Raw genomic sequence first — 25,982 nt, 5'->3', positions numbered from 1 at the left:
AGATTTGCAGTGGTCTGATACTCCTTCCATTTCAATATTATCGCTTGCACAGTGCTCCTTGGGATGTTTAAAGCTTGGGAAATCTTTTTGTATCCAAATCCGGCTTTAAACTTCTTCACAACAGTATCTCGGACCTGCCTGGTGTGTTCCTTGTTCTTCATGATGCTCTCTGCGCTTTTAACAGACCTCTGAGACTATCACAGTGCAGGTGCATTTATACGGAGACTTGATTACACACAGGTGGATTGTATTTATCATCATTAGTCATTTAGGTCAACATTGGATCATTCAGAGATCCTCACTGAACTTCTGGAGAGAGTTTGCTGCACTGAAAGTAAAGGGGCTGAATAATTTTGCACGCCCAATTTTTCAGTTTTTGGTTTGTTAAAAAAGTTTGAAATATCCAATAAATGTCGTTCCACTTCATGATTGTGTCCCACTTGTTGTTGATTCTTCACAAAAAAATACAGTTTTATATCTTTATGTTTGAAGCCTGAAATGAGGCAAAAGGTCGCAAAGTTCAAGGGGGCCGAATACTATCGCAAGGCACTGTATTTCAGTTAACGAAGTAGTTGATCTGTATACATTTTTTTTTTATTTTTTTTTATTTTTATTTTACCTTTATTTAACTAGGCAAGTCAGTTAAGAACACATTCTTATTTTCAATGACGGCCTAGGAACAGTGGGTTAACTGCCTGTTCAGGGGCAGAACGACAGATTTGTACCTTGTCAGCTCGGGGGTTTGAACTTGCAACCTTTCGGTTACTAGTCCAACGCTCTAACCACTAGGCTACCCTGCCGCCCCTTTCCGAACACCAAAGAAATATCTGTATGAATTTGTGCTCTATAAAAACCTAGTCATTTACAAATGGTAGACTTTCTGCTTTGGTTGATGTTGTAAAAACAAATCCTGTTAATTGTTATTTGACTGTTACATTAGCTGCAAGATACACTTAAAACCACAAATCAACGTTTCAGCATATGATTGAAGGAGTGGTTAGCATCAGGAAGTAGCTCCATGGAGGAGGATTCATCGATCTGTTCCAGGGCTGGAGAAGTTTTGTGTGACAGTTAAACAGTAGCTGTGCCTGGGTAAAATCGCCAGGGAAGCCAAGCCAGGAAAAAAAGACACAGAACAATCTATGTGTTGTGATGATGGCATTGTTTGCTCTATAACCTGTTCGTGCTTCTACACCAGCATTGCTTGCTGTTTGGGGTTTTAGGCTGGGTTTCTGTACAGCACTTTGAGATATCAGCTGATGTACGAAGGGCTATATAAATAAATTTGATTTGATTTTGATTTGATTTGATATGCCTTGCCACTGTGATATATAGGCCTAAGGCCGAGACAATACGAAGACACAGTGGCAGAATAAATTGAACCACACATTTCTTTCATTACAAAACCGGAGAGCAACATCTGTCCAGTGAAGTCCACAAAACATATTGCATGTAACAAACACATGACCAACAACATGGTCAAGCAAGTTCATGTTTCCGAAATGTTGGGACTACTAAACAACTATCACTTACAACCTGTTACAGCAAGTGGCAAAGAAAACAGCCGCTGCCTCCACTATTCCAGCACCATTTCAACATCATCCAATCACCTACAGTATGCTTAGTCGAATACAGTGACAACTAAAATGTACCAAAAACTATTTAGTCTAATCAATGTAATCTAAATATGACGTGACTATACATGGTAATGATTTATGTGTGTGGTGTGTGGTGTGTGGTGTGTGCCCATGCGTGTGTGCGTGAGTGCAAGTTAAAAAACAACAACATGTTGACCAGTGGCAGTCGGTGCCGTTTAAGATGAGGGTGGACTTCTTTTTCATGAGCATGGCCTTATTTTTATTACAGCATATTGGATGACTGTCATTCATATTCCATTCACCCAGTTCAATGTAACATGGATAGGTTTAAACTACTACATGATACTAGACGTTTCCCTATACCCATCATGAGGTTGCTACATCCTAGCCTTTGAATGAAAGTTTACAATGTAGGTGCACACAGGTGATTTGATTTGAACACCACCGTGAATGGTTCAGACTGGGTGAACTACATACACGGGTAATTAAAGTCTGGTGCAGCGGTCTAAGGCACTGCATCTCAGTGTTACATGTGTCACTACAGACCCTGGTTTGATTTCAGGCTGTGTCACAACCGGCCGTGATTGGGAGTACCATAGGGCAGGGCACAATTGGCCCAGTTTCGTCTGGGTTAGTGTTTGGCCAGGGTAGGCCGTCATTGTAAATAAGAATGTTTTCTTAACTGACGTGCCTTGTTAAATAAAAGGTAAAAAGGACACAGCATTTATTTGTCTCTAACACCTTGTAGTGGTGTAAACAGTCTGTTCGGGAGTCAGCGATGGGACAAGACTGTAACTACCAATTGGGAAGAAAAAGAGGTAATAAAAAAATATATTAACAAAAACAAATGACAACAAGGATAAGGGTTTGTATGACACAATGTCAATAAAGTACTATTTAAAAAAACAACTTAATTCATCATTGTCTGCTTTCTAGTGAAAGGTTCAAGTGAGGAACTGAAGTCTAAAGTGTGCTTCTAGTGGCCCATAAAAACAGAAGCCTTTTGGTTACAGAACATCTTTACGGTTATTTGACATAGAGAAATGATCCCACACCAACCAACAGTGGAACAGTCCAAATCAAACTCAACAATGAAAACAACAGGAAGCAACTTTGCAGCGGCATCTCTCCAGCACTGTCTGACACTCCACTCCTCTCCCGTATACCCCTCTGCTGGCTGGCGGTCAGATGGCAGCGCCTCATATTTCCGGCCACGTCCCACACCAGGAGCTCCGCCTGGGGGGAGCAGCAGGGGGAGGTGTACCTCACCCACAGAGGCTTGGGCAATCCACCTGTCCACTGGGCCACGTTCAGAGGAGGGTTACCTTGTACCAGCCTGGGATCCAGTTCAGCATAGCCATTCTCCCCATGTGCTGGGCTTGTCCTCTCACTGTCTCTCTGGTTCTGGGGTTTGTGCTTGGGGGTGGGCTGGTTCTCCTCCAGGCTGTCCCCTAGGGGGTCTGTGGGGCTGTGGAGCAGGGTGAGAATGCCCTGACCCTGGGAAAGCTGGAGGGAAGCCAGGCCAGAGCACCCCCTGTCTGTCACAGCCAGAGAGACAGTCCATCTGACTCCTGTGCACTGAATCGGGCCTGGGCAGGTGTGTTCTACTCGCATGATGGAACATGATGGGGGAGACATGTCAGGATCCTGGGGGAGAAGGGGACAGGATGTGATATCAGGGATACTACACAGGAAATTATGACATAAAGAGGGGTGGGCAAGGTGATTAGTATGTGTATATTAAATAGACATTTCCCTATGTATTTTGAATGCTTGATTCCAGTGAGCTTCTGATCTCCAAAGATGAGATTCAAAGGCCTTGTTTCTACAGTATGTATGTATTGTACTCATAGTAGAAGCTCGGTTGTCTCAGTGTATGGGTCTCACCGGAGGAACCACAGTCAGGTGCAACACTGCGTAGTTGGAGTCCAGGGAGTCCAGCACTCGCACTGTCAGAGTCATAGTGACAGCCCCTCCTGCCTCAGCCCCCTTAGGAGTTTGGAGCTCCACCTCCCCCCTCACTGACCCTCTCTCCCCCACAGAGAGGCTGAGAGAAAAACATTTTAGAATGAGAAATAACATAGAGTAGGGAGCAGTGATTACTATCTGCTATACAGTATATCTTTTTTAATGAATTGTTTTTTTTTTTTTTGCTTAACAAGAGCTTTGCGATTCTGTCTGTAATGCAAAGTGCTATAAAAGTGTAATAAATGATTCATTATTATAATAATTTGCCATTTTGTGACAGTTTGACATTGTTGGTCCGTTTTGCCCTGTCTACCTGTGTGGTCCTCTCTGAGAGAGATATCCCCGGTCATCGTCAGCGGTCAGGGTGAGGTTTCGGGCGGGGCCGTGGTTCTGAACATCAAAAAATACTGTCGTACTGTGGCCAGGAACCAGACGTGGGATAGACAGGACCTGAGGGAGGGAGGGAGGGAGAAGGTGCATAATGTCTTACTCTTTCTTCTATTGTGTTCATGGCAGTGTTGTGCTAGACTGTCTTGTTATTTGTAATGTTCTGCTTGACAACAGATTTTTGGGGTGTGTTCTGTTATGCACAATGCAGCATTGTGCTCGGCCTTATTGTCCATGATGTCCAGATGTTGGGCTGTACAGTATCAGTTGGCTGTTTGTTGCTGTTGTTGTTATACCTGTATCTTAATGTGTGTGTGCTGGATCATCTCCGTGGAGACGCGTTCCAGGCGGTTCCCTCCCCCGTCTCTGCCGGATAGACGGACACAGAACGGCACCCTGGGAACAGAGGCCATCCAGCCAACCAGCTCCTCTCCAGAGGACGCAGATGAAGAGGACGAGTTTAGCCACACTTTCTGGAGGCTCTCCCCATTGGCTCCCAGCAGGGTCACGTGACTGAAAGAGGCCTTCTCATTGGGCGATAGACCTGTGACAGCCAGCACTAGAAAGGTTGGGACACCTGAACGGACATGAAACAGCAAATGGATGAATAGATGTGATCATGATTTTTTAGTCATGAAGCATATAGGCTAGACAAATGAAGGATAAATAAATATATACTGTATTCTAGCCAAAGACCACACCCCCCTCACCTGCGATTGGACTCCCCTCCACTTTAGCCAGGCCTGGATGCGTTCCATTGGCCTCCACAGCAAAGTAATACAGGAAGTCCACGTTGCTGTCAGCTTTGGAGACAGGTATTACTCTGTTATCAGTCGGCCTACTCGAATTTTGCTCATGATTACTCTGTGGGAACAGGTACTGTGTGTAGTATAGTGATAGACGGGGTACCTATGGCATTAAAGGTGACGTGACCATCAGCAATGGTGTTGAGGTGCCACTGGCCTGGCTCTATAGGGGACAGTAGGCTGATCCTGTACAGACCCTGAAACTGCTCACACTCTGCCAGGGGACCCTGCTGATTCAACAGAGACTGAGTACGATCTGGGAGGGGTGGAGGGAGACAATGAGAGAAGGAAGATGTCATACAGAAAAGGCTGTCGTCCATGTGTGTATCTACATGTCAGTGTGTGAAATGTGTAGTCGTACCAGTTGGGCTGCTGAGGACACATTGTCTGAGGTCTCCAGTGAGATGAAGGGTCACGCACTTCACTGAATTGTCCACACTGAAGGAGTGGGATAAGTTGGAGTCACTATCACTCTCTGCATGTAGCAGAGTCACCTACAGAGGGAGACAGAAGGCTTTGGCCTGAGGGCAGTGTTTCCCAAATGACGTATTGTAGTCTACCAAATCCCAGACCTAGGGCAACATGTGGGAGGCAACTCATCTGCCTAGGGATAATACCAATGACACGTCTCCTGCCTGAAAAGAATAAGCAGAGAAGTACCATTCTAAGAAACTATTTTATTTAGCATTGTATCATATCACCTTTTAATTTCAGGCAAATAGGGGATCAGTATGAGCAGGTGTACCTCTGTAGATAATGATTGTACTCTACCACAGTGAGCATTTTGCCTTGTTGCAGTACCTTATCTGCAGCTGTGTTGTCCTCAACTATGGCAGAGACACGGTGGATGTCTGAGTTAGTGGTGAAGACAGTCAGTCCCCCGGAAACAGAGGACAGGGAGGAGTAGAGAGCGAAACGGTCAGGGGACAGAGTCTCCCTCCTCCTCCTCCTCTTCCTCCTGCTGCCCTTCATCTTGTGACTGGGGTCTTCAGTCAGGAGGAAGGTCATCTGGTGGAGCCAGAAGGGATTGGATTGTTTATCTGGGATCCTTTGTTATCATTTATCATTTTGATCACAAAAACAAAAAGTGTTACCTTGCATTGTTTCTCTAGTATAAGAGCCCTCACAGCATTGTACAGGTGAGCATCTTTAGGGGAGGCATCAGTGAATACAAATATCTCTGACAGGGGTGGGCTATGAGTGAGGGCCAGCTGTAACACACAGGTACATGAATGTACATAAAACTATCAACAAAGAGAGGGTAAAAAACTGCTAAAATATGAAATCCTCTGAAAATGATGATTTGGCTGTTGCTATGTACAATTGATGTTCTGTTTACTGTATGTTATCCTATGCTGTTATTAAAAGATAATAATTTGATGTCAAATCAGCTGTAGCTACTCTCTGTGTTACCTGTATGGCAGAAAGACACATCTCAGGTTCATCTCCTCCACCCAGAGCCATCAGGTTCTCCATATAGCTCATGAACTCCTCCGGTTTCTCTGTCTCATACACCGGCCCCACCCCTGGAGCACAGAGAACACAGGGAAATGTATTCACTTCAGCACCGTACACACTGCGTGAGTTACACTGGAAGCACCGCAATATAATTATATATACAGTGCATTTGGAAAGTATTCAGACCCCTTAACTTTAAAAAGAAAAAAAATACAGCTTTATTCTAAAATTGATTAAATTATTTTTCCTCATCAATCTACACACAATACCCCATAATGATAAAGCGAACACAGGTTTTAGTTTTTTTGTGCAAATTTATAAAAAATAAAAAACAGATATACCTTATTTACATAAGTATTCAGACCCTTTGCTATGAGACTTGAAATTGAGCTCACGTACATCCTGTTTCCATTGATCATCCTTGAGATGTTTCTACAACTTGATTGGAGTCCACCTGTGGTAAATTCAATTGATTGGACATGATTTGGAAAGGCACACACCTGTCTATATAAGGTCCCACAGTTGACAGTGCATGTCAGAGCAAAAACCAAGCCATGAGGTCGAAGGAATTCTCCGTAGAGCTCAGAGACAGGATTGTGTTGAGGCACAGATCTGGGGCATTGAAGGTCCCCAAGAACTCAGTGACCTCCTTTCTTAAATGGAAGACGTTTGGAACCACCAAGACTCTATTTAGAGCTTGCCGCCTGGCCAAACTGAGCAATCGGGGGAGAAGGGCCTTGGTCAGGGAGGTGACCAAGAACCCGGTTGTCATTCTGACAGAACTCTAGAGTTTTTCTCTAGAGATGGGTGAACCTTCCAGAAGGACAACCATCTCTGCAGCACTCCACCGATCAGGCCTTTATGGTAGTGGCCAGACAGAAGCCACTCCTAAGAGGCACATGACAGCCCGCTTGGAACGACTCTCAGACCATGAGAAACAAGATTCTCTGATCTGATGAAACCAAGATTGAACTCTTTGGCCTGAATGCCAAGTGTCACGTCTGGAGGAAACCTGGCACCATCCCTACGGTGAAGCATGGTGGTGGCAGCATCATGCTGTATTCAGTGGCAGGGATTGGGAGACTAGTCAGGATCAAGGGAAAGATGAACGGAGCAAAATACAGAGAGATCCTTGATGAAAACCTGCTCCAGAGCACTCAGGATCTCAGACTGGGGCAAAGGTTCACCTTCTAACAAGACAACGACCCTAAGCACACAGCCAAGATAACGCAGTAGTGGCTTTGGGACAAGTCTCTAAATGTCCTTGAGTGGCCCAGCCAGAGTCCAGATTTAAACCCGATCAAACATCTCTGGAGAGACCTGAAAATAGCTGTGCAGCAAAGCTCCCTATCCAACCTGACAGAGCTTGAGAGGATCTGCAGAGAAGAATGGAAGAAACTCCTCAAATACAGGTGTGCCAAGCTTGTAGCGTCATACCCAAGAAGACTTGAGGCTGTAATCGCTGCCAAAGGTGCTTCAACAAGGTACTGAGGGTCCTAATACTTATGAACATTTTTAAAACATTTGCAAAAATGTATAAAAAACAGTTTTTGCTTTGTCATTATGGGGTATTGTGTGTAGATTGATGAGGGGGGGGGGGAACGATTTAATCAATTTTAGAATAAGGCTGTAACCTAACAATGAGGAAAAAGTAAAGGGGTCTGAATACTTTCCGAATGCACTGTATACATATATATTTTTTCATTTAATATAGTTTTATGTGGACCCCAGGAAGAGGAGCTTCTCCACGTGCAGTAGCTAATGAAGAACTTAATAAACTAAACTAATAACTTGTATATTGCAGCTATAACATTAACATAATGCCTGTCACATAGCTTTGATATTCTTGTAGACAATTACACGTAAAATGGTGCCCCAAAACTGAAGAAAGGAGTTTAGCCTGTAACACACTTTTGGCACAGGTAACATTTAGGGTTCCATGGTTTGGCCCTGACCCTAACCCTGTCAACTAACACCCTGGCCTGGTCATGCCCTCTCCCTCACCTGGGTCGTGGAAGGGCACCAGCAGGAAGGTGCCAGGCTGTTCGGGAGTGTTGGCGCGGGTCTGGATGATAGAGTGGGCACGGAGGCGGGCTGCGGTGATCTCCTCAAACATGCTGCCTGTGGTGTCCATGACAAACACCAGCGCTGGTGGCTGCTTCACACTGAAGAGTCTGCCCTCAGAATAGTACAGCCAACAGAAGGAAACAGTCTGCCCTCAGAATAGTACAGCCAACAGAAGGAAACAGTCTGCCCTCAGAATAGTACAGCCAACAGAAGGAAACAGTCTGCCCTCAGAATAGTACAGCCAACAGAAGGAAACAGTCTGCCCTCAGAATAGTACAGCCAACAGAAGGAAACAGTCTGCCCTCAGAATAGTACAGCCAACAGAAGGAAACAGTCTGCCCTCAGGATAGTACAGCCAACAGAAGGAAACAGTCTGCCCTCAGAATAGTACAGCCAACAGAAGGAAACAGTCTGCCCTCAGAATAGTACAGCCAAGAACAGGAAACACAGTAGCACGAGTAGTTACAACACATTATATGATAAGTTCTGTGTACCATTTTTACCATGTTTAGAATATCAGCACAAATTGATTGTCTATAGATCAAGTTAGAATGTAATTAACATCATAATGAAGGCTACATAGACCCCACCTGAGGAAGCTGATGTTGCCCACACTGTCTCGGAGGTCTCTGAGCACAGTAAGGGTTGCCGTGGTAGCGAGGCGGGCAGCCTCCACATGGAGGTAGTGATGGGGGGAGAAGAGGGGGGAGGTGCTGTCCTTATTGATGCCCCCCTTGGCCCCCTGGTGACGACTGCTGTCCAGTACACCCCCGTGACTACACTTCCCTGAAAAACACAGTATTTATAATGATTCTTCATCAAAGATAAAGTTATTAAAAATTGTGACAGAGATTTTGTTCAAATGGAAACCACACTCATGTTGAAGCTTGCAGACGTTTGAAGTATTTCAAGTTTTTTTTTTAAAGATTACAAATAACTGAATCAATATACTGTATCTGGCTCAGATGTTAGTTCTTCAATCTACACAGCAATGAAAATAGCTAGGCCTCCGTACCTTGTGGTTTGGGTGGGTAGGTGCTGAAGTACCCAGTGGTGAGCAGTAGAGGGTACTGCTGACTTTGGGTCAGTCTGGGCAGGAGGTTATCTCTGCAGGTAGCGCTGTGACACTCCATACAGGTAGGAGTGTCCTCTGGGGAGGACAGATAGACAAAGAGAACCATGAACACAGATCTCGTTAATTTAACCCACAATGTGTTTTAACTGTACCTGTGGCTACAGGGAAGGCTGGCTGCCCAGGCTGCAGCAGGTGGAGGTATATTGAGTGCTGACCCATCTCCACCCAGTTACTATGGCTGTAGAAATCCTGTTCACAAAGACAGGCAGTCAGCGTCCTGCAGGTCAGACACTGGGGACCTCTCCTGTCATTCTCATGTAAAAGACTAATTGCATATTCAAATTGCCACAACGCCAATTATTATTGGATGAGTGATATATACATTTGACATGATGTGCTATCTTACAGAGTATCGTGTGTTTTGCCTATTGTACCTGCAATGAGTGTAGCAGCTGTCCCAGACTGTGTCTCGCCCCCTGGTACTCTTTGGCTCGTGCAGAGAGCAGGGTTTGGGCCCAGAACTGCCGTAGCATCACCATAGATTCCTCCACGCGCTCCGAGTCAAAGTGGTAGACTGGGTCGGACCGTGTGGAGCTCAGGAAGTCCATGGCTGCATTGGAATGCACCACCTCCCTCACTGCATGCCAGAACCCCCGACCCAGACCTGCCTGTGAGACCGTCAACATCATCATCATCATCCAGCAACTGAGTTTATTCATCATCATCATTGTCATCGTCATTATGAATTCACAGCGCCATTATGGATTCCACTAATTCCACTCCAGCCATTATCACAAGGCCTTCCAACCTCCTGTGATATCTGACTAATGCAGCGTTCAAAACAACTATGAACTCAGAACTCGGAAATCTCCAACTTCTGACTTCAGTGTGTTCAAACTGGGAACTAGCTCCGACTGGGAAAAATAGTTTTGAACTCGGAATTCAAAGTCGGAGAAGTCGGGCCTCTTTCTAGAGCTCCGACCTTCCGAACTTAAAATCACAGACGTCATGATATGACCTCGTTTTTTTCTGAATTCCCAGTTGTCTTGAATAAGGTCATCATAACAGGGTGTCAGAAGTGCTTACACCTCGTCAAATTTAAGATAGGAGTGATTATTTCAAAAACATTATTATGTACCTTGACAGAGTTTTGAGTGACCAAAAGTAGCTAACAGCTCTCTCATGTCTCTTCATTAGTTGAGCAGAGCCAGAGATACTTTAAAGGAGATTGGAAACTCCCTTTGAATTGTATTAACGGCCATTGTGTACGCTGCCCATGCTACATCAATGGGCCGCGCGGTGCAATCTGGGCGATTCTGGGACGAGGAGCGCTCTCCTTCAAGGAGTGAATGGGAGTCAATTGGGCACGAGCTCAAAAACCCAACATTAGCATTACTTTCATCAACAAGTAGCACAACATTGCAAATCTTTTCAGAGATGTGAGATAATTAATTTGCTATCTGTAATATTGTATTGTTTTGGAATCGTGACATTAAGTACTTTGGAGGAAAATAGGCACGTTTATTTGTTACATTTTACTGTGTAAAACCTAGTAGGACTACTTATTTCTCTGAGAGTGAGGTGGATATATAGCATTTTGCAAACAAAAAAAACATTGTTATTTGTTTCTCTGAAAAGAAACCAGATGGCGTAAAGGAGCTTGCAAGGATTTGTAGTCTTCCATGATATCTACTTTGATGCTAATTAGTATTTTCGAATCTGAGTATTGATAAAAGCCATGTTGTCTGAGAGAGATTTACATGGTTAACAAAACATCACGCCAGGGTAAGCCTACACAAAACACAGACCTTGTTTTAAGTGTTTCTAAAATCCGCTATGGGGAAAATTGTGGGAAAAAACGATTGGAATAATTTTCCTGTTTGAATGCTAGGTTTTATGGGTATTATGACTCATAATGTGGTACTATTGAACAACCCCATGCCATGATTAGATAGTGAAAAACACACCAATCTCTTTCATAATTTCTTTAAACAATAAAAGCTAATTTACCAACATTTCTGAAAATGTATATATTGTCACGACTTCTTCCGAAGTGGATGCCTCTCCTTGTTCGGGCTTGTGCTCAGCGGTCGACGTCACCGGTCTTCTAGCCATCATTGATCTATGTTTCATTTTCCATTGGTATTGTCTTGTTTTACACACCTGGTTCCAATCCCATTCATTAAGTGTTGTGTATTTAACCCTCTGTTTTCCCTCATGTCCTTGTCAGAGATTGTTTATTGTTATGTTCATGGTTTATGGATTGGTGTGCGACGGGGTTCTTGTACCCACATTTATTTTTTTATGGACTTTGGTTTTGGAGTTTGTGTTTTAAGTTATTAAAATACTCCCATTTGTACCGAATTCACCTACATACACTGCACCTGACTTCCCAGCCACCTACATACACTGCGCCTGACTTCCCAGCCACCTACATACACTGCGCCTGACTTCCCAGCCACCTACATACACTGCGCCTGACTTCCCAGCCACCTACATACACTGCGCCTGACTTCCCAGCCACCTACATACACTGCGCCTGACTTCCCAGCCACCTACATACACTGCGCCTGACTTCCCAGCCACCTACATACACTGCGCCTGACTTCCCAGCCACCTACATACACTGCGCCTGACTTCCCAGCCACCTACATACACTGCGCCACCTACCAACACGACTTGACATATTTAGGGTTTTGGAATGAAACTCTTCAACTGATTTTTGCATATGTATTCCTAATGAACCATACATCAGATTCTCTCCAGATTTTGTACATGAAGGAATATAGTTATTATATGATAGTACTTGCTTTGTTATCCAACTGTGTCCTTTCTGTCATCCTGTGAACCCTGTTCATTGCTGCTCACAGCTACTGTATATTTTTAATTCTGTTTTGAGAAATCTATTTCATTGATTCTGTATTTTATTACCTTTAACTAGGCAAGTCAAAGAACAAGTTCTTATTTTCAATGATGGCCTAGAAAGAGTGGGTTAACTGACAGCAGCAGTCATCATCATCATCATGGTGTCTATAGACATGTTTGTGTCTATAGACAGCCTTCCATGCATTACCTGGAGCTGGGTTAAACGCTCTTAAGATGGAACACAGTACTGCAATGTGACACACCACAGCCTCACCTGCTCCTGTGTGTGCTGGTGTGTGTTGGCCATGCTCAGTGTCTCCAGAGTGACGTTGAGGACACCCTGCTCAGTGATGAATTGGTGTGTGTAGGAGTCCAAGGACAGGGTTACCACACGGGACCAGAAGTTGGGGAGGAAGCCTCTGCAGCCTGGTAGAGTCAGTACCACACACAGCAGAACATACAGCTCCCTCATCTGAACCCCTGACCCACCATGACCCCTGCTCTGTGACATCATCAGTTCCTGGGGAATAGGGTGGGGAGAAGAAGACATTACACCTGAAACATATTATTTCCATTAGACTTTGGTCTTAGGTATGTTGGTACCGGTAGACTTGCAAGGTTTTTGATAATTGTATCTTTACACAAAACGCAAACCAGTGTGTTACGCGTGTTATGTGCCCGTGTGTGTTGTGTTAGTTGTGAGAACAGGAGGATGAGTGTCTTGAACCTTGTGGCCACATAAACAATTGTTTGTGGTGACAGAGATTTTCCAAATAGAACAAAATAGGCCATGAACCCCTTTTGAATTTATCCACCATGTTTATGGGGCATTGATAAGTGAAGTCTCCTAAATACCCCTCACCAAATGTCAAACCTCCAACTGAACAGTGTTCTGGAATCTCTGAAGCCTTCTAGCACATTCTCTGTTGTGCATACTCACCACAGTGACTATCAGTTTCATGTCTCTAACCTCAACCACTTTTGCTACTTGTCTTATCACGAGCCTTGTTTTCATCAATACCCAAAAACATATTTTATTCTATCTGTCTCTCTGCTTATCTTGCTGTAGGAAATTGTTAAAATATTTAGCACAATGAAGCCTAATTTAACTTTGAAGTACATGCTCACCAGAAATGACATGGTGAGAGTCACAATACACTGTACTGAAATAAGGATGCTTACCTGACATAGTATGTCTTGATGACTAGATTAACTGGATTGTGAGTGGTACCCATCACTGTGATGTTTTCTTGACAATTCTGATGTTGAACCCTAATTAAAGGGTGCGTTTCTAAATTGCCTCCAGTGAGTCAGAGTGCGCTCTGGGCCATTTGTAAATTCAGAGCGTTGTCAGAGTGTTTCGCTCTCTGAGTGTTCAGAGTGCACACTGGACGCTCTGGCTGAGGAGTAGGGTTGATCAGAGTGTTCTGACCTCACAATGGCAGTCAAGCTCCCAAGCTAACTGGCTAACGTTGGCTAGCTTGCTAGCTACTTCCAGACGCAAATGAGAGAACACCTCACTCTGACCATTTTACTCCCCATAGCAGAGCTAGTTAGGCTGTTTTCATGCTATCTAGTGCATTAGTGACTGTAACTGTGCTGCTAGCAACAATTGAATTAATGTTTTTGCCAACCTTTACTGACACCTGTCATGTTCAATGGGTGTTGTGTGTTTGTAAATTCATCAGTTATTCTGCATTCTGGCACACTCAAAGGAGAGTGCTCTGAAATCGGAATACATAGCCAAAATGAATTTACGAACACGCCCAAAGTTAGCTAATAATATGTATGATCATCGCCATAGTAATAACATGTTGTGTTAGTTGTGAGAACAGGAGGATGTGCATTTTTTATAGCATTTTTGATAACAGATCTACAGTATTTCACTTTTTATGTGTATAGTATTGCTTACTAGGTGTTGTCCAATGAATTCTGTAACCACTCCCTCTTCAAATCAGGGTTGATTGGAAAAAGCTGTTCAAAAGAGGACATTGTATTATCATATCTTTGTACTCCCTGACGAAGGCCATGCAGCCGAAACGCGTCTGAGTTTTGAAACTTTGTTTCCATTGAACATGCCATACAAATTAAGGCATTTGAATTCATTATATGAAGAGTGCCTTTGTCCTCCTTTATTTTTGAGGAGGATGTGTGTCTTGAACCTTGTGGCCACATAAACAATTGTTTGTGGTGACCGAGATTTTCCAAGTAGAACAAAATAGGCCATGAACCGTTTTGCATTTATCCACCATGTTTATGGGGCATTGATAAGTGAAGTCTCCTAAATACCCCTCACCAAATGTCAAACCTCCAACTGAACAGTGTTCTGGAATCTCTGAAGCCTTCTAGCACATTCTCTGTTGTGCATACTCACCACAGTGACTATCAGTTTCATGTCTCTAACCTCAACCACTTTTACTGCTTGTCCTATCACGAGCCTTGTTTTCATCAATCTAGAGCATTAGTGACTCTAACTGTGCTGCTAGCAACAATTTAATTCAGTTTTTTTTCCTACCTTTACTGACACCTGTCATATTCAATGGGGGGTTACAAGTTAGTAAATTCATCAGTTATTCTGCGCTCTGGCACACTCAAAGGAGAGTTCTCTGAAACTGGAGTAGCCAAAATGAATTTACAAAACGCACCCAAAGTTAACTAATAATGTGTATGATCATTGCCATAGTAATAAAGTAAACAAAGTTGTACATACATGTATTATATAATATTGTATTAGATAAACCATTTTAGTCCCATGTGCTAACTTGTAACTATGGATTTCAGCCATAGAAATATGAACCTAAAATGATTTAAATAAATACCATTGAATAGCATTGCATTTCATAAGCAGTTGTTACTTATAATTACTTTAGTTACTATAATTTCTTGGTGTGTATCAGATGAGGAAATCCCTCATCTTCAACTTGATAATCTAATGTATTTCTGTACGTATGTACGCCGCATAGTCATTTTTTCACCTTAATTCATGACCTGTCTTGATCCTGTTCCTTCTACTTCCTGCTTGATAAGTGAGTTTGATATATCTCCAGAGTTCAGACACTATTGGCGTACGTGTCAGACATGCTGTGTCAACTGTCTGTAGAGGAAATCCACGTGAGTTCTGCTGATCCTTCAACCACAGTCTGTAACCAGAGAAAAGTTATTTAGAATATCACACCGTTATTGAGTCTTCCAGTCCGTTGTCCTTGGGCCTTGTCTCAAGATGTTGTCTCTGGTATGAAAATACATAAATAAGTAATAGGATGGGCGCCGCTGTTGCAGCTTGCATGAGATTCTGGTTGACACTGAGTCTTTCTGAGGGGGTAAACGGAAGGCTGAAGGTATCCCCCCCCCCCATTAATGCACGGTGCATTGACTCTCCACAATAAGGCTGCATATATTACCAGCCATAGTGTTCAACTGAAGGCCCCCCTCCCCCTTCTCTCAATCCCTAACTCCCTCTCTTTTCTCCCAGGAAGAAAAGCATTGGGCCGGCCTCTATGATAAAAAACACCCTCTCCACACCCTCTCCCTCCTAGTAGAGCCTTTCTTATGACTTTATAAAGAAAGTGGGTCAGTTGCTAACCAACGAGAGACTCAGCATTGCACTTCAGCTCGTTGGCCTGTGTGTTCTAAGAAGAGATGGGGCACAGAGAGGTTAGCTGTAACATATCCAGTACAGTGGTGGAACTAGTACCCAATTGTCATACTTCTGTAAAAGTATTGATACCTTAATATAAGCTTACTCAAGTAGAAGTCACCCAGTAAAATATTACTTGAGTAAAAGTCTAAAAGTATTTGGTTCTAAATATATTTAAGTATCAAAAGTAAATGTAATTGCTAAAATATACAAGTAAGTATCAAAATTAAAAGTAAAAGTATAAATAATTTTAAATTCCTTATATTAAGCAAAACAGATGGCACCATTTTGTTGTTTTTTACATTTATGCATAGTCAGGGCTACACTCCAACACTCAGACATAATTTACAAACGATGCATTTATATTTAGTGAGTCTGCCAGATCAGAGGCAGTAGGGATGACCACATGTTCCCTTGATAAGTGTGTGAATTGGACCATGTTCCTGTCCTGCTAAGCATTCATCATGTAACAAGTACTTTTGGGTGTCAGGGGAAAATGTATGGAATAAAAAGTACATTATTTTCTTCAGGAATGTAGTGAAGTCAAAGTAAAAGATGTCAAAAAAATAAATAGTAAGGGCCTCCCGGGTGGCGCAGTGGTCTAGGGCACTGCATCGCAGTGCTAGCTGCGCCAGGCTCTGTCGCAGCCGACCGGGAGGTCCATGGGTTGACGCACAATTGGCCTAGCGTCATCCGGGTTAGGGAGGGTTTGTCCGGTAGGGATATCCTTGCGCACTAGCGACTCCTGTGGCGGGCCGGGCGCAGTGCTTGCTAACCAGGTCTCCAGGTGCACAGTGTTTCCTCCGACACATTGGTGCAGCTGGCGTCCGGGTTGGATGCTTGCTATGTTAAGAAGCAGTGCAGCTTGGTTGTGTTTCGGAGGACACATGGCCTTCATCTCTCCTGAGCCCATGCGGGTGTTGTAGCGATGAGACAAGATAGTAACTAGTAACAATTGGATACCACGAAATTGGGGAGAAAAGGGGGTAAAATCAACAAAAGAAAATATATAGTATAAAAAGTAAAGTATAGATACCACAAAAAAACTACTTAAGTAGTACTTTAAAGTATTTTTACTTAAGTACTTTACACTACTGATTCCAGCCATTCCCTTGCCGTGTGTCTCACTAGTAACTCAGCCCAGGCAGTTAATCATATGATCCTGTTCAAGCAGCCAGGCGTCAGCTGACAGACCATCCAAGGGCCATTTTTTGGGGGAGGGGATGCATGCCGGCAAAGTCACGACACAACACATCACTAAACAATACATTAATTGCACTATAACGGTGAAAAACCCTGCCCACAAGCTGTTAGGGCCTACATAAAGCTGTCCCAACAGCAGAGTCCCAACACCTTACCACTGCTAGACCTGGCTATCAGCGGAGCTTTTTCTGGCAGCGAAACAGTTAATTCAGGCTTATTTACTGCCTTTAAAAAAACATAGCTGTTATGGCTGACTTGCTTAAACAAATGTTGTTTCTACTGACAATTGAGATGTACAAACTATGGCATAAGAGGACAATCCGTAATTTCGATTAAGACATTAATGAGCAAGTTAGGACAGACATAGTCAATATAATTATTTGTTCAGCACTTTTGAAATGTACAGCTACATAATTCAGAACATGGGCCATTCTTACAGTGTTCTCCCTGTACACCAAGTCAGAACCGTAGGATAAATAAATGGGACATTTAAGCAGACAATGAAAGCTCTTACAATATTCAATGATTACATTTCTCTTAAAACAGGTTATAGGCTACATGTGCACCACCAAGTCAGAACAGTAGGCGAAATTATTAGGGTCAGGCACATGGGCTACTAATAGCTTACTACACAACATGCACTTAGTATTACTTTCTTAGCTACAGTATACATGGTCTCCCTGGCAGATTACATAATTTATGCAGCAACAGAAGACATTTTGGCTGCCGTTTTACGACCAATTGTTCTACTGTGTATGTTTTTTCACGTTATTTGCAACTTATTTAGTACATAATGTTTCTGCCACCGAAAATAGCTTCTAGATATCAGGACAGTGATGACTCACCCCATACTGGAAGAATACTTTTCCTTCTTTCGGGCGGGAAGTATTTACTTTAGACGCCTAACAAGGCCCTCATCAGCGTCATTCGCAGGAGAAAGAGACGGAGATATTGAAGACGAAGGTCCTGGTGCCTTGCAAGGATCCAACGCTGAGATGGTAATCTACCTTTACCATCAGTCCTATTAGCCAACGTACAATAAATCGATAATAAAATAGACAAACTACAATCACGTATATCCTCCCAACGGGACATTAAAAACTGTAATACCTTATGTTTCACCAAGTCGTGGCTTTAAAGACAACATGAATAACATACAGCTGGCGGTTTTAAGCTTTTTTGGCAGGATAGAACAGAGGCCTCTGGTAAGACAAGGGGTGGCGGTCTATGTATATTTGTAAACAACAGCTGGTGCACAAAATCTAAGGAAATCTTTAAGTTTTGCTTGCCTGAGGTAGAGTATCTCATGATAAGCTGTAGACAACAGCTTAGAGCTTTCATTTGTATTTTTTGTAGCTGTCTATATACCACCACAAACTGATGCTGCCACTAAGACCGCACTCAATGAGCTGTATACGGCCATAAGCAAACAGGGAAACACTCATCCAGAGGAAGCGCTCCTAGTGGCCAGGGACTTTAATGCAGGAAAACTCAAATCCGTTTTACTTCATTTCTACCAGCATGTTAAATGGGCAACCAGAGGGAAAAAAACTCTAGACCAGCTTTACTCCACACACAGAGACTAGTACAAAGCTCTCCCTCGCCCCCCATTTGGCAAATCTGAACATAATTCTATCCTCCAGATTCCTGCCTACAAGCAAACACTAAAGTAGGAAGCACCTGTGACTCGGTCAATAAGAAACTGATCAGATGAAGCAGATGCTAAGCTACAGGACAGTTTTGCTAACACAGACTGGAATATGTTCCGTGATTCTTCCAATGGCATTGAGTAGTACACCGCATCAGTCACTGGCTTTATCAATAAGTGCATCGAGGACATCGTCCCCACAGAGACTGTACATACTGTACATGCCCCAACAAGAACTCATGGATTACAGGCAACATCCACACTGAGTTAAGGGTAGAGCTGCCGCTTTCAAGGAGTGGGACTCTAACCCGGAAATATTATAAGAAATCCCGCTATTCCCTCCGACGAACCATCAAACAGGCAAAGCGTTAACACAGGACTAAGACTAAATCTCCAGCTCCAGCTCCAATGCTCGTCGGATGTAGCAGGGCTTGCAAACTATTATAGACTACAAAAGGGAAGCCACAAGCTGCCCAGTGACACGAGCCTACCAGACGAGCTTAATTACTTCTGTGCTTGCTTCGAAGCTAGTAACACATGCATGCATGCATGCATGCATGAGAGCCTGAGCTGTTCCGGATGACTGTGTGATCACGCTTTCCGTAGCTGATGTGAGTAAGACCTTTAAACAGGTCAACATTCACAAGGCCGCTGGGCCATACGGATTACCAGGACGTGTACTCTGAGCATGCACTGACCAACTGGCAAGTGTCTTCACTGACGTTTTCAACCTGTCCTTGACCGAGTCTGTAATACCAACATGTTTCAAGCAGACCACTATAGTCCCTGTGCCCAAGAACACTAAGGTAACCTGCCTAAATGACATTCCAACCCGTAGCACTCACGTCTGTAGCCATGAAGTGCTTTGAAAGGTTGGTCATAGCTTACATCAACACCATTATCCCAGAAACCCTAGACCCACTCCAATTTGCATACCTCCCCAAGAGATCCACAGATGATGCAATCTCTATTGCACTCAACACTGCCCTTTCCCACCTGGACAAAAGGAACACCTATGTGAGAATGCTATTCGTTGACTACAGCTCAGCGTTAAACACCATAGTGCCCTCAAAGCTCATCACTATGCTAAGGACCCTGGGACTAAACACCTCCCTCTGCAACTGGATCCTGGACTTCCTGACGGGACGCCCCCAGGTGGTAAGGGAAGGTAACAACACATCCGCCACGCTGATCCTTAACACGGGGGGCCATTCAGGGGTGCGTGCTTAGTCCCCTCCTGTACTCCCTGTTCACGCACCAAGTCAAGGTCCAAAAGGCTTCTTAACAGCTTCTACCCCCAAGCCATAAGACTCCTGAACAGCTAATCAAATGGCTACCCAGACCCCTCTTTTACGCTGCTGCTGCTCTCTGTTTATAATATATGCATAGTCACTTTAACTCTACCTAGATGTACATATTACCTCAATTACCTCGACTAACCGGTGCCCCCGCACATTGACAATGTACCGGTACCCCCTGTATATAGCCTCGCTATTGTTATTTTACTGCTGCTGTTTAATTACTTGCTACTTTTATTTTCAATTTTTTACTTAACACATTTTTTCTTAAAAGTTCTCAAAGCATTGTTTGTTAAGGGCTTGTAAGTAAGCATTTCACTGTAAGGTTGTATTTGGCACATGTTCAATAAAGGTTAAATAAAATACAAATGTGACAAATAAAATTGGATTTGATTTGAGTATGGCATTCTCTGGATTTATGGTGCTTTCCAGACAACTGGGAAAAAACAAGGTTGAGTCATGATGACGTCAGTGATCTTCAGGTCGTAGCTCTAGAAAGAGGCCCGAGTTCCCAACTTACAATTCCAAGTTGGATGACCTTTCAAAATATGTTTTGCCGGTCGGAGCTCGTTTTTTTCCCCGAGTTCCCAGTTGTATTGAACTCACTGAAGTCAGATTTCCCGGTTCTGTGTTAACAGTTGTTGTGAGCGCGTCAGAAATCATGCTGGATTGACAGCATGGTCAATGTTGAATGTCTATCCTTTTAAGCTTGGAATAGAGACCATTCAACACAGAATTAGGACCACACACCCACTCCACTGAATAGCAGGCTAGTGATTGCTTTGCAATGCTTGCAGTTAGCCACTGATTACATCCCCTCTCTGACTGCTCTGCCTTCAGAAAAGGTGTTGGACACTTCTGTTCTCTCTCGCTCTCTCTGTCTCTCGCTCTCTCTCTCTTCTCCCAGGCTCTCTGATGGGTGACCCAGTGGTTATGTTGAGCTTGTACCCAGAGTTCCCCAAGGATGTGATGTCATCGATGACCTCACACAGGGAGTTCCTGTTCGTAGTGGATCACTCTGGCAGCATAGAATACCCCATTCACAATGGATCTGGGTCACAGGACCGTATTGGCAGTGCCAGGGTATTCACACCCACACAACCCTTGAAAGATCATATTCTGGGGCAAGAGAGAGAAGACGGCTGTCCTTAGCCACTTCCCTACCGGCTTTCAGAGATTTTAACTCCTCAGGGAAGCTAACTGCTTGTGCTTGCTGGAGGAGTAGTGTCTCTGCCGCGAGGGAGGTAGGTATAGAAGCCACCCCATCTGAGGTCTGGTTTGTGGCGGTGATCAGATCCGGCAGTGTTTGGGATTGTGCTAGGTCAGGGAGAGCCGTTGTTGGTTCCGTAGAAATGCTGTAGCATTGGGCGGACCTCCTTAACTCATGAGCTTAATTTGGTTGCGGAGGGGCCGTACGCCTGGGGGCTGTCGGCCACTCGTTCTCTGTTTGGGACAAGCCTGCCTTCACAAGGTTATGAATCTCTCGGTTATGAACTTCTGCAAGCTCAGGATTCTTCACCAGGCGTCGCTCCGTTCCATGCAGTAGTGGGAGTACAGCCCGTGTCGTGGTTGCCAGAGGAGGATGGTTGGGCACCCGTAGCAGTGGGGTTGCATACCTGCAAACGCCATCCATTTCAGTGGTGGTGGTGCTCTTCTCCAGGAGGTCTAATGCATAGGAGTCATGTTTCGAGCGAGTGACCTCCTGTAGCTTCCTGTTGGAGAATGTGTCCATCTTCCAGAGCATCTCAACATTCCCGAAGGAGGTTAGTGGCTGCATATGGATTGCTTCTGGTGAAGAGGACTTGCTGTGACTGTACAGCTTGGGTGGAGAGAAGTAGATGGGATGGACCTTGCACAGCCCAACCCAAGGATGTATTGACAGCAATGGGCCCTCCTTCTGGTCCAGCTCGTATAGGCTCAGTCGGGGTGATGAGATATGGGTGGTCTGACCCAATCAGGATAAGTGGCGCTACTCTGGCCAGGTTAGGAAGAGGCAATCCTCGTAGATGAGGATATTGTTTCTGTAGAACACTTACCGGGCAGGAGTGCTCTGCGAGATTCAAGCCATCTGCCTTGAAGGCATTGGTGATGTTATAGGCCACGTCCCTGTTTCCTGAAGGTGAAATGCTAAATGTTACAGCAGAGCCTTTCATTTGGATGACATCATGTCGCAACGTTCTGAGATTAAGGGTCTCGGGGGTCCCCTCCAGGTTAAGCTGACGGGTGGCCGCCGTGAGAATGATTGTTCTTTCTGACCCATCATCTAGAACAGCGAATGTATCAATGCTTCTCCCTTCAGAGTGACCTTGACCACCTTCAACATGACCCTTGGAGACCGGTTCTGCTGGTCGAGGTACAGCTCCTTTGCAGCTCCTACCATGAGCATACTCTGCTCCTTCTGTGCTTGGGGAATTAGATCATGCAACACGGTGAGATGGATTTCTTTACAGCGGTTGCAGGGTTTCCTCAATGTGCAGGTCTCCGCCTTATGGCTACGGGCACAATTGTAGCATCGCTCGCCTGAAGTGATCCAGGCCTTCAATTGAGTTTGAGTGAGCTTTTTTACCCTGGGGCATGAGCCAAGGAAGTGCCCCTTACTATTACAATATGGGCAGTAAGGCTGGAATTTGATGTTCTTGCTCTTGAGAGGGGTCTTCTTCCCGGGTTCCTCCCGGGCCTCACTATTTAAGTACATGGTAGTGGGATTTGGCCTTTTCTGTCCCTCCTGGTGTTCAAATTCCTTCCTTCCCCCGGTGGCTATGGCTGAGATTGTGGCCTGGTGAGCGATGCTCTTCGCCTTTGCCTTCACCTCCAACCATGCGGCCAGGTCTCTAAGAGCATAGGTGCTTCTCGAGCCCTCTTTCAGGATGCCCTTATTCAAACAATGTTCAATGAAACTGTCTCTGAGGTACACTGGAAGTTTGCTAAGAAGCCTGTCCACGTGGGAGCCACATTTCAGCTCGTTCCCGTCTTCTCCTTCAACGGATTGGAGCATCGAGGTCAGGGATTGGACAGCCAGGGAGAATTCTTGGAAGGCAGCATGGTCTCCCATTTTAATTGGAGACGTGTTCAGGATGTTGTTTAGTTCATTCTGGACTAGCTGACGTGGCTCACCATATCTCGCCTTCAGGGCCTGGAGAGCTGCAGTGTACGGTGTTGCGGAGTGCATAAAGGATTGGGCCAGCCTGTATGCACTGGGAAACCGCAAATGATCCATTAGTACTTGGTATTTGTACCGTTCTGACAGATGACTGTGAATACCCAGTAGACTCTCCAATGCCATTTCCAAAAGGACAAATTCACTCTCCTTTCCGTTTTCAAAGTATGGCAGTTTGGGTCTGGGAATTCCATAGGCTGAGGCTACTAGAAGTTGCATAATGTTGGCTCCCTCTTCTGGTTGCGTGAAGGATAAACCCGGGACTTCTGATGAGCCCACTGTGGCTTCATTGGGCCGGTCCCCTACGGTCCCAGACCCTCCATTTGTGGCAGCCGGAATTGGGCGAGAGCCCTCCGACCTGTTGTTTGAGGACTGGCCTGGCCCTGGACGAAGGGAACGATTTGCCTTGGTTGGTAATTGGCGGAAAGGCGAAGGAGTGATGCTTTGTCCAGATGGAGGAATGCTAACTTGTGTCACTGGCATAGAGGGCGTTGGCGGAGCGGCCTGTCTCCCGTGCTCCGTGTTGGCTGTTGACCCCGGAGCCTCCGGGGACTGTGTGCCATGCTGTACCAGAGGGGCAGATTGAAAGGCAGACAGTTCAGGTCCATGTGGAGGGGTGGTCAGGTCAACTCCCTGTTCGTTCCTCTCCAGGAAGGATGAGACCATCCGTGCCTCCTCCAATTCCCTTCTGGCTTGACGGTGCCTTCGCTGCTGTGCCAGGTCCTTGGCAATGAATTCCCGTTCCTGTAGAGCTCTACGGGCCTGCACATCCAATTGGTGACATCGTTCATCAGCCTGTCGTTCTTCCTCAATCTGACGCTCAATTTCTTCCAAAGCTAATAGTTTCATCCTCTCTTGTAGGACAGCGGTCTGTGAATCGCTGAGGGCTAGTGAATGGCGGCTGCCATGGTCACTCCCAAAGGGGTATCCACTGGTCGAACTCCCACTCCGTCTACAGTGCTTCGATGATTTCCCATTAGTTAAGGAGTGAGTGGAGCCTGCCTCAGGAAGCTGGTCGACCTGTGCGGTGGGAGTTACCTCCTCCATAGGTTCTTCATGTAGACCACTTTCCTGCTCCAAAGCAGTTTCCAGTCCTTGGCTCAGAGGGGATGGTTGATGGCTGAAACGTATAGTTGATCCATCAACACTTTGAGCTCTGGTGGGCTTGCCCTTTGATGTTGGAAACTTGACCACATAATCCTTAAGATAACCAGGTGCTTGCCTGGTTCTTCTGGTGCTGCTGGTGATTGAGGATAAAGCCTTTGTTGCTTTAGGCTTAGCTCCTGGATATTTCCTTTGTTCCAAGACCTTTCCCTCAGCTGCTCTCTCCTCCTCTCTTCTTCCTTCCAGTGGAGACAATTCTTCCCTCTCCGCCTCCATTTCCTTTTCACCTGTCTTTGGTTCAGTCATCATCCGGTTCGAAGGACCATTGAAAGATTAGTGGAATCTGTGTGAGTAGCTGGACAGGTAGGATGACTGACAGTGAAGGTGAACGTGTCAGGTGACAGAGGAATGGATGAGACTGAGGCAGGAATTCCTTTAACCATAAAGTGGTATATTTACTGAGTAGTCTGTGCTGCATCACAAAGGAAACAAATAACATGTATCCAATTAGATTCATAATCAAAGATCAAATTATATCATTCATTATTAACACAAGTTAGGGAGGTCAACAGTTCAGTTCATTAAGTCAATAGTAATCATCCGCGAGTCATTTAGGCTCGTAACTATTTATCATAAATCATGAAAGAATACAAACAGTGAATCTCTGTGAACAGTGAATACAATCTATAATACCCATCAAAGTCAATCAGTTAGCAAACAATGACGTTTCTCATTTCACTCTTTCAATTGTCTTCATGTGTACATATAATTCATTTCAATACATATGAACCATATCGATTGCATAATTGGCCTATGAGGATCCGTAGGGCTGTGATCATTGACAATTCACATTACACAATATGTTTGAAGCGTGCGCTCCAAGCCGCGCTCCGCGGTAAAACCTATAAACAATACCTGAATGGCCCACTCTCCCGATCGCCACAGATAATTCAGATGAAAGGTAACATAGTCGGTGGACTTACGTGGATTCATGGACGCACAGAACTTCTGGATCAGATGGAGTTAAGGAAGAGAAAGCAGCGAGATCAGGCGATGGCAATTTCCTCCTTTTATGGAGTTGAGATCTGTCTGACATTTCCACCTGACCTAATTAGAGCGCCCCTGGCCCAGCTGAGTAAATGGCAATGAATTAAAGGAGTATTCCACCAACTCCATGGGCCTTTTCTACAACCCTATTCTAGTGAATGAACAGCTCAATCTGCACAGGATTCACCACAAGGTAGTTTGGCGTTAAATCCAATACACAGTGGTTACTCTGTACTAGTTCTTTAAGACTGTCCTATAAGGTTTATTAAAGAGTAAAGACACTTGTTGGACTTCTCTCTTGCAGGATACTGCTGCTCTTGCTGAAAAGCCTGCCCATGGGCTGCTACTTCAACATCATCGGCTTTCATTTCCTAGTTGGGGCAGAGATCCCATAGCTAGCTCTGTCACCTCCCACCTGAAAGAATTGGACTAACTGGTTTTAATAGAGTTTGTTACAGAACCCACTGCGCCTGTCTGGAAAGTAAAGGTCTAAACACGGGTCTTTTTGACTCAAAAGATGAATTGTAAAACCCAATCTAAAGTAAACCTACCCAACCTGTCTGTTAGCAGCAGTGTGGGAGAGTTCTGTAGGTTAGGGTTTTTTCACAGGTTAGAAAACGAAAGCCTTCTTATTGATGATTCTTCCTGTAGGGGTTAGTGGGGT

The 25,982-nt window shown here is 44.6% G+C and overlaps 1 protein-coding gene across 2 annotated transcripts; it reads right to left on the bottom strand.

The window, feature by feature from the left end:
- Positions 1-1,833: 1,833 nt before the first annotated feature.
- vwa7 (von Willebrand factor A domain containing 7) lies at positions 1,834-15,643 on the bottom strand. Of its 2 annotated transcripts, none has more exons than XM_090223881.1 (17): positions 15,200-15,643; positions 12,499-12,744; positions 9,794-10,027; positions 9,512-9,608; positions 9,300-9,434; positions 8,875-9,070; positions 8,222-8,391; positions 6,173-6,285; positions 5,854-5,970; positions 5,561-5,767; positions 5,121-5,253; positions 4,863-5,015; positions 4,664-4,756; positions 4,250-4,530; positions 3,880-4,016; positions 3,486-3,645; positions 1,834-3,245 (listed from the first exon to the last, which is right to left on the bottom strand). In XM_090223881.1, exons 2-17 carry the CDS (start codon positions 12,736-12,738, stop codon positions 2,625-2,627), a joined length of 3,087 nt encoding a protein of 1,028 aa, XP_090080007.1. In that variant the 5' UTR covers positions 12,739-12,744; positions 15,200-15,643; the 3' UTR covers positions 1,834-2,624. The 2 variants fall into 2 exon arrangements, with proteins under 2 accessions (XP_090080007.1, XP_021444100.3); XM_021588425.3 differs by having other exon boundaries at positions 15,400-15,564.
- Between the last annotated feature and the right edge of the window lie 10,339 nt (positions 15,644-25,982).

The sequence above is a fragment of the Oncorhynchus mykiss genome, chromosome 27 (genome assembly GCF_057628025.1).
Source record: "Oncorhynchus mykiss isolate SJ-2025 chromosome 27, ASM5762802v1, whole genome shotgun sequence".
Taxonomy (NCBI): Eukaryota; Metazoa; Chordata; class Actinopteri; order Salmoniformes; family Salmonidae; genus Oncorhynchus; species Oncorhynchus mykiss.
This window is presented reverse-complemented; position numbering and strand designations above follow the sequence as displayed.